Consider the following 9,724-nt stretch of genomic DNA (forward strand, 5'->3'; position numbering starts at 1 on the left):
TTCCTGTTAAAAATACTGGAAAATAAAGGAATATATAGACTTTTCCTTAATATGATAAGTAGTATTTATCTAAAACCAAGAGCCAGTATTGCATGTGATGGGGATAAATTAGAGGCCTTTCCAGTAAGACCAGAGGAAAAGCACAGATATCCATTTTCACCAATACTATTTTAATATAACAAGAAAAAGAAATTGAGGGAAATAGCATAGCTAAGAAGAAACAAAATTACAATTTTTTGCTAATGATATATTTTGAGAACCAACCAGTTAAATAAAAAACTGATTGATATAACTTCATCAGAGTTGTAGAATATAGATATGCATACATCATCAGCATTTCTTTTTTCTCACTTAACAATATTTTTTTTATCATCAGCATTTCTGTATATTGCCAAAAGACCCAAAAGATAATCGAAAAATAAATTCCATTTTAAATAACTACAAAATGTGTATTAGCTAGTGTTTATATGGTTCTTTAAGGTTTGCAAGGCAATTCACATGTGTTATCTCTTGATCCTCACAACCCAGGTATTCTTATCATTCCCATTTGACCAATGTGGAAACTGAGATTGAAAGAGGTTAAGTGACTTTCCCAGGATCGCACAATTACTAAATGTCTGAGTCAAGTCATGTCTTCCCAACTCCAAGTCCAGTACTTTATGCACTTTGCTACCTAGTTGCCTCCACAAATACTTATATAAAATACATGGGAGTATAACTGCCAAGATGCACTCAGAAACGATATGAACACATTTACAAAATACACAACAGAAATAAAGACAAATCCAAATAACTAGATAAATATTACTTTCTTATGAGTAGTTTGGGACAATATGATAAAAATTACAATACGGTCTAAATTAATTTACTTATTCAGTCCTCTACCAATCAAACTCCCAAAGCTCAACTTTATAGAGCTAGAAAAAATAATAATGAAACTCATCTGTAGGAACAAAAGGTAGAAAATCTCAAGTTAATAATGAAAAAAAAGTGGGAAGGAAGAAGACCTGGTGTAATTTCAAATTATATTAGAGATTTGGTACTGATTAGGAAATACAAAGGTCAATGAGTAAAACAGATTGAGTACACAATATACAAAAGCTAACAAACACAGTAGCTTATTGTTTGAGAAACCCAAAGATCCCACCTATTAGGATAAGAACTCAATATTCAACAAAAACTATTTAGGAAATTATAAAGTAGCCTGGCAAAAACTAGGTACAGATGAACATCTCAAACCAAGTACCCAGAAAAATTCCAAGTGAGTACTTGACTTAGACATAAAATGACATCATAATCAAATTAGAGGAACAAGGAAGAAACTGCCTTTCACATCTATGGATGATGGGGGAGAAGATCACTGAAGATAAAATGGACAATTTTATTATATATAATTAAAACTATTTTGTGCAAGTGAAATGAATGCAGCTAAAATTACGAAAGATAATTGAGAAAAATCTTTGCAGGAGGCTTCTCTGACAATCTCATTTCCAAGATGCATTTAGGAACTTCTTCAAATTGATAAGAATAAGAGCAATTCCCCAACTAATAAATGATCAGAAGATGAAAAGACAGTTTTCTAAGGATACATGGAAGTTTTCAACAGTCATATGAATACCAATCCCTAAGGATTGGATAAATGCATTTAAAGCATTCCATCCCACCCACACCAGTCAGATTGGCAAAACTGACAATATAGGAAAAAGACACATGTTCGAGTAGTGGGGAAACAGGCACACTGATGGCACTGTTAGTAAAGATACAAATTCCAGCCATTCTGGAAAGCAATATGGAACTATGATCCAAAAGTCACTAAACCATGCTTATTTGACCTCCTACTAGGTCTATACCATCAAAGAAATCAAAGAAAGAATAAAGGATCCAATATGCACACAAATATTTATAGCAGCCCTTTCTGTGGTCACAAAGAACTACAAACTAAGAAGGTGCTCATCAATTAGGGAATGGCTGAACAAAGTATGGAATATAAATATAATGGGATACTATTGTGTTATAAGAAACAATATAGTTGTAGAGAAACTCAGGAATGCTTATACGAGCTGATGGAGTAAGTTTAGACAAAACCAGAACAATTTGTAAGCTCATTGATATCAGGAACTGTCTTTTATCTCTTTTTGTATATGTAAAAAGAGCCCTTTTAAATTTAAAATACAATATGAATGTATATTATTAGTAGTAATTTGTTGTTCAGTCTTTTCAGTTGGTTCATGATTCTTCATGACCCCAACTGGGGGTTTTCTTGGCAAAGATACTGAAGTAGTTTGCCATTTCTTTCTCTGGCTCATTTTACAGATGAAGAAACTAAGAAAAACAGCAATATTTTCCTTTCCAAGTTAAACTTTTCTTTTAAAATGTTCTTTTTTTTTTTTTAACTTTGAAAGACAAGAGGCAGTCTGGTATAGTAGATGGTATAGCAGCCCTGGAGTCAGGGGACTTGGTTTCAAATTGTGCCTCTGCCATTTGTTGCCTCTGTGACTTGGGGAAGTTCCTTCATTTCTCTGGATCTCAGTTCCCTCAAATATAAAATGAGGGGGCCTCTAAGGTCCCTTTCTCTCTCTCTTTTTTAAAGTATTTTATTATTTTCTAGTTACATATATGTTTTCAATTTTTTTCTTTTGGGGGGGGCAGGCAATGGGGGTTAAGTGACTTGCTCAGGGTCACACAGCTAGTAAGTGTTAAGTGTCTGAGGCCAGATTTGAACTCAGGTCCTCCTGAATCCAGGGCTGGTGCTTTATCCACTGTGCAACCTAGCTGCCCCCAGAGAGCATTTTCCATCATGAGTCCTTTGGAACTATCTTGGACCATTGTATTGGTGAGAAGAGTCAAGTCTATCACAGTTGATCAACACACAATGTTGTGGATACTATGTACAATGTTCTCCTGGTTCTGCTCATCTCACTCAGCATCAGTTCATGTAAGTCCTTCCAGGTTTCTCTGAAATCCTCCTGCTCATTATTTTTTACAGCACAATAGTATTCCATTACATTCACATACCACAACTTCTTCAGCCATTCCCCAATTGATGGGCATCCCCTCAATTTCCAATTCCTTGCCACCACAAAAAGAGCAGCTATAAATATTTTTGTACATGTGGGTCCTTTTCCCTTTTTTATGATCTCTTTGGGGAAAAGACCTAATAGTGGTATTGCTGGGTCAAAGGATATGCACAGCTTTATAGCCCTTTGGGTATCATTCCAAATTGCTCTCCGGAATGGTTGGATCAGTTCACAGCTCCACCAACAATGCATTACTGTTCCAATTTTTCCACAGCTTCTCCAACATTTATTATTTTCCTTTTTTTGTCATATTAATCAATCTGATAGGTGTGAGGTGGTACCTCAGAGTTGTTTTAATTTGCATTAATTTGAGGTCAAAGCTAGGGAAACATTCCATTACAAAGTAGATATTTTATCTCAAAAGACTCACATAAACACTATCTCAAGAAAGTAACATAAAATATAAACAGAACAAAATAGGTTTTTTAAAAAACTAAATACATCAGTAGATCTAATGGATTTTTAAGTTTCAGGTATCGACTGATATGATCTTCCACAAACTCTAGCTTGCCATCAATCAGATCCAGGGTGGAATTCATCTTATGAAGAGATTTGCTATCTTGAAGATGACATGGGGAAGTAGGAAGAAAGTTCCAATACAGTTGGGAGCAAAGAAGGCATAACAGATAGACACACCTGGCTTTGTATCTTCTTTGGAATTAATGAGAGTAGTCTCTCTGAGAACACTTTTTTTTTTAATCTTACATATATTTATTAAGTGTCTATGGTACAACAAATTGTTTATCTTCTTGGGAAGATATAATGATAATCGACTTTATAGGATGCTTTAAAGATTGCAGAGCTCTTTACAAACATCTTCTTTGATCAAGTACCAACCAACAATAGGATCACAGATCTACAAAAGGATGAGGTCTCAGAAACCATCTGGTCAACCCCTCCCGCCCCCCCTCCGTTTTTCACTTAAGAAATCTGTGGGCCACAAAGTTTAAATAAACTCTCCTACCACACGGGGAGAATTTAAAACTAGGTCCTCCTACTATAAATAGGTTTTTTATTAGTATCTTTCTTCCACCCCCCCTCCCCCACCCCATTGTGCCATGTTGATTCAATAAAGTCAAAAACAATTACCCTCATGGAGCTTACAATCTACCAAGGGTGATTATAGAAACACACAAAAAATGTAATGCATATTGGAATATGAAATAAATACATGAAAAGTACACAGAAAATGTGTTTAGATGGAGTGACTGGAAGAGGAGCAGCATCAAGGTAACATCAAGAATGGGTAAGGATACAAAAAACAAAACAAAAACAAAACAACAAAAAAGGGGGCAGCTAGGTGGCTCAATGGATAAAGCACCGGCCCTGGATTCAGGAGTTCCTGAGTTCAAATCTGGCCTCAGATACTTGACACTTACTGGCTGTGTGACCCTGGGCAAGTCACTTACCCCCATTGCCCCACAAAAAAAAACAAGAATGGGTAAGGATAGCAACAGGTTGAAATGGGGGAGGATATTCTAGACGCTGGAAACTTAGTAAATAGAAAGTGACAGGTAGAAATGGTGGAGATGCTGTTGTTATTTTATGAGGAAATCTCTACGCGGGGTTTTTCCCCAACAGAACCAGGGCAAGGATTTTATTTTTGTCTTTGTATCCCTAACCTCGCACATAACCGTTACTTAATTACATAATGGTTAGGGCTTGTTGGTTGAGCTAGCGCATGCACGGGAGGAATTAGCCTGAAATGAGGTTGGAAAGGAAAGACGACGCCAGACAGTGGAGGCCCTTGACTTCCGCAGTCTATTTAACGGGCTGAGGCAGAAGAAAATGACGGGCAGGAGTGTGAGCAAGGGCAGAGAGACGGGGTAGGAGGCCATTCAGGAGCCCACTCCTCACCATCTCTTTGCCAATCCATCCCCTCCCCCTCTCCCTCCCCCTCCCCCTCCCCCTCTCCCTCTCCCTCTCCCTCTCTCTCTCTCTCTCTCTCTCTCTCCGTCCCCTCTATCGGGGGGGAGAAAAGGTCTTCCTTCACAGACCCCGCTTTTTCCTCGTAGTTGCTGAAGTCGTCCGACTCTCCGTGACTGCCAGTGTCTTCTCCCTTATTCCAAGCATAGTGCGTGTGACCGCGCGCGTGCTGGCGCGCGCAAGCGTTAGCTTGTGACTTGGAGTCAAGTCTCACGCGCACGCAGCTCCTTGGGAGTAGCGAGGCTTCGCGCACGCGCAGACTTCCCCACCAAGGGAGGTAAGGAGCGGGCCGGGCATGAGCGGGCTCATGCTCGCTAGCTGTGCGCACGCGCAGTCCTGAGCGCCTGCCCCTGGCGGGGCCCCGGGGCTGGGGGGCGCTCGTGCTTCGTCCCCGGAGCGGGGCGTGGAGGGGGAGAGGAAGGGACGCCCATGGAGTTACTAAGGCGGGCTCACGAGGCTGCTCTGCGCCTGGTGCTGCTGCTGAGCCCCCGGGGCGCCGCCTCGGCCCGAGGCCCCAAGCCCCGCGCCTCGGAGGTGCTGACCCAGCACCTGCTGCAGCGGCGCCTGCCTCACTGGACCTCGTTCTGCGTGCCCTACAGCGCCGTGCACAACGACCAATTCGGCCTTTCCCACTTCAACTGGGCGGTGCAGGGAGCCAACTACCACGTCCTGCGCACCGGCTGCTTCCCCTTCATCAAGTACCACTGTTCCAAGGCGCCCTGGCAGGACCTGGACCGGCAGGACCAGTTCTTCACAGCGCTGAAAGTCATCAACCTCGGTGAGGGAAGCATGGAGAGGAGAAGGAGGAAGGAAGGAAGAAGGGAGGGAGGGTAGGAGGAGGTTCTACTGTTGGGGGAAGGGGGTGTGCGAGCCGAGCCGTCCCGCCCCTGCGCGACAAGTCCCGCCCCTGCGCGACAAGTCCCGCCCCCTCCGCATTGTGCAACCCCAGCTTCCCACCTACCCATCAGTTCCCAGGGACTTGCTCCACTTCACAGTCCCGGTCCATAGAGGTATTGGTCACTCCACGGGGATGGAGAGAGGGGAGTGAGGGCAGTGGAAGTCTTCTCCAGGAAAAAGTGGATTTGAAGGAGAGGAACTTATTCCCTGGCAGGAGGCGTTGTAATTAATCCACATCGTTTTTGTCAATAATAATTGTCACCCCAGTTTAAGCCGTGAGGAAGCTTCCTTAAACCATGTGCGTCTCTATTATGGGATCTAAACCTGGGGTCCGTGAACCTGGGTTGGTTTTGGTTTTGTTTTTAAAATTTTGATATCGAGCAAATCAAAGTCAACAAGCAATTACTAAATGCCAAAGAAAGGCAAAACAGTACCTGCCCTCAAAGATCTTGCAGTCAGTTTAACTAATTTTCTTTGATTTTCCTACGAATTTTATTCTCAAGATTTAAAAACATTCTGTGAAGGCATCACCGATTGCTAAAGGGATTCTATGACACACAAAAAAGGATAAGAACCCCTAAAGTAATAAAGGTTGATGTAAAATCTCAGCAGTTTGTTTTTTAATCAAAAGCAGGAACTAGAATTTAATCTTTAATTTTACTGGGCAATTCTGTTTTAACATAGTTTATTAAAAAAGAATTGAGGGCGCAGTGGGTAGAGCACCACCCCTGGATTCAGGAGGACCTGAGTTCAAATCCGGCCTCAGACACTTGAAACTTACAAGCTGTGTGACCCTGAGCATGTCACTTAACCCCAATTGCCTCACTAAAATTTAAAAAAAGGAATCGAACATTGTGGGTTTTTTCTTTTCTGTTTTGGTGAAGTTTTCATATATTGAGGAATTCAGATAGTAGCTCGATACTCATCAATCAAAAAAAAAATTTAAGAGCCTATTGTGTGGCAGGCACCTGTACAAGGGGCTGGGGTTATGATGAAAAAGAAAGGAAAAACTCCTTACCAGCAAGGAGTTTACATTCTTGGATTAGGTTAGAGTGTGGCACTCATTACTGTGTATGCTGATTTTATCAGTTGGTGAAAAGTTTATAAACCTAAAGGTGTTTTGAACCTATCAACAAGGATCATATTTGGGTACAGGTGTCAGTTCATTTGGAGCCAGAAAAAATGTTATCCAACTAGTGATATTTTTTAAGGGCAAATTGTAGTACATCTGATTAACTCTACTGTACTAATATTGCTATAGCCTAATAGCTAATTAAATTTAAATATTGCATATGCATGTTTATGATAACTGCATAAGTTAAACATTGGATTTATGAAATAGTGTTCCACAAGTTCTGCCCTAGGTTCTGTCAGGTATTAATGAAGATAATTTTCTAAGTATAGTCTGCAGAGGAAGAACCTTTAAAATATTTTTATTACTTATTTGCATGATAGTTTTTATGGAGGGGAGGTTGTTACAATCTTCGAGGTTTGAATTCAAAGATATTTGGATGAACTGAAAGAAAAAAAAATTGAGTATATAATTGTTCACCGTGAAAAAATACATTGGAGGGCTTGACTTAATATTTCAAGGCTCTATGATTTTGTAAATATAGGTATTTCCTTCAGTAATGAAGGTTGCAACCACTCTAGATCCTAATAGTAATCATCAAGGTCTTCTAAAAGTTGCAGTAGCTAAATGTGCGTGTGTACCCCCCCTACATAAGTAAGAAATAATAGATTGGAATATATGTTCAAAGATTTGGGGTTAGTTTAGACCACAAACTGAATGTAATTTTTGTTTTTGTTTTTGTTTTGGAGGCAATCAGGGTTAAGTGACTTGTCCAGGGTCACACAACTAATAAGTTTCTGAGGCCCATATCTGAGTCAGGGCACTCAGGTGCTCCTGACTCTAGGACTGGTGCTCTATCCTCTTTGCCACATAGTTGCCCCTGAATATAATTTTTGAAAGGTACTCTAATAAATCCAGTATCAGTTGGAATGTGAAGAGAGGCCAGGCTTGTTAATAGGAATTTTAGCATTACAGAGACCTCCTTCTATCAAGGTCAGTCTGGCTTCTTATTGTAAAGCTATGGATCTGACTGTGACTATTGTAATCATTTGTAGAGGGACCTACCTCCTTATGAGGAACTTCTCTATCAGTGCAGGTATGGCTATAGTTATATGCTTAGAGAATTGTACCCTGTTCATGCAAGAGCCCATGTGGCAAGTGTGCCTTATAGAAAAGGAGGAAAACCGCCTCTGTGGATTTGTTGATTTTACTAACGGTACAAAAAATGGTTTTCCACATTGACATCTCCTGCTTGGTTTATGCTTTATTTCCCTCCCCCAAAGTACCTATATATGATAATATGTAAAATCATCTAAATAATATTTATATAGCAAACATTTAAATATAACAATACACTTGCATAGCTATGTCTTGTGTTTTTCCATGTTAATTATTTTAGATTGTAAGCTCAGAGAGGGTAAAGCTTGTGACTTTAACTTAATGAGTTTAGTATTGCCATTTGCATAGGGATGCTTAATAAGTGTCTCAGGATAATGTTTATTTTCATGTATCCCAAATGGGAAATAATCTCACCAATAATTTTCTTTTTTGGGGGGTGAGGCAATTGGGGTTAAGTGACATGCCCAGGGTCACACAGCTAGTAAATGTTAAATGGCTGGGGCTGGATTTGAACTCAGATCCTCCTGACTCCAGGACCGATACTCTATCCACTGCACCACCTAGCTGCCCCTCACCAATAACTTTCAAATCTCTTCTATAACATTTAATTCTATTTCAAATCCATTGTCTTCTAATTGCAATTATAAAATACTTACGTGGTTTCTTTTTTTCAAAAATATAGACGATTGTTCAGAATTGTTTTTTCCTTAAGTTTAAAAGACAGATATTTGGTCTAATTAAAAAACTTATTTTAGCCAGCAGTCTCATAGTCTTTGTTAAAGAGCTAAAGAGGCTTGATAATTTAAGTGTCAAGGCTCATAAATAATAAGAGATCTAATCTGGCATAATTAAATGTACCACTCTGTGTAGGAATAAATAAGGATTGTGAGGAATTGAATCGGTGTTTGAAAACTGCTTTGAGTTTTTCAGATAGGTAGAAAAAAAGATTTTTAGGCCTATAAAATTTTCACCAACATTGCTTGTTCAAAGAGATAGATGATACATGAGCTGCCATTCTAAACATTATTTTAGCTATCTTAGCACATTGGTTGGTTGGTATGTTAAAATTTTCAGTTGAGATTTCTCAATGGTTGGGACTATCTTACATATTCTACTCTATAAATAATATTTTGTACATGTTTAGTAAATGTTGGTGATACCTGTTCATTCTCTTCCAGGTATTCCAACTTTGTTATATGGACTTGGCTCCTGGTTATTTGCCAGAGTCACAGAGACTGTTCATACCAGTTATGGACCAATAACAGTTTATTTTCTAAATAAAGAAGATGAAGGTGCCATGTACTAAAATTGTGCATTGAAGAACACAACTGCTGGTGGGTTTTCTCATGTCTATAAAAGTAATATTTATTTTTGTTCCTTTAAAATAAAACTTTTAAAAACCATGTTTTTTCTTTTCATTTGTTTCTTTAAGATAAATCATTGCCCTTAAGAGGCTTAGCTTTTCATAGGTTGATGTATATGTTGCTTACTTTATTCAGCCAGTGGGAACTTCAAACACCTGCATATTCACACTGCTATTTTTTCCTAAAGCTAGGTAAATTTCAGATAAAAACATTATGATGAATACAGATTCCCATTATTAGATATTAGCAATTTTAATAAACTCTTTAAA

At 39.2% G+C, this 9,724-nt stretch overlaps 1 protein-coding gene across 1 annotated transcript; it reads left to right on the forward strand.

The window, feature by feature from the left end:
• Positions 1–5,123: 5,123 nt before the first annotated feature.
• On the forward strand, positions 5,124–9,486 carry C2H15orf61 (chromosome 2 C15orf61 homolog). The gene is made up of 2 exons (XM_043987417.1): positions 5,124–5,781; positions 9,270–9,486. The coding sequence occupies exons 1-2, from the start codon at positions 5,433–5,435 to the stop codon at positions 9,395–9,397; spliced, it is 477 nt and encodes a 158-aa protein (XP_043843352.1). The 5' UTR covers positions 5,124–5,432; the 3' UTR covers positions 9,398–9,486.
• Positions 9,487–9,724: the final 238 nt, after the last annotated feature.

Source organism: Dromiciops gliroides, chromosome 2 (genome assembly GCF_019393635.1).
Source record: "Dromiciops gliroides isolate mDroGli1 chromosome 2, mDroGli1.pri, whole genome shotgun sequence".
NCBI lineage: Eukaryota > Metazoa > Chordata > Mammalia > Microbiotheria > Microbiotheriidae > Dromiciops > Dromiciops gliroides.

Coding starts and splice junctions, on each gene's coding strand:
- C2H15orf61 (XM_043987417.1), top strand. CDS start 5,433: ATGGAGTTACTAAGGCGGGCTCACGAGGCTGCTCTGCGCCTGGTGCTG. Junction 5,782..9,269: donor GCTGAAAGTCATCAACCTCG/GTGAGGGAAGCA, acceptor ATTCTCTTCCAG/GTATTCCAACTTTGTTATAT.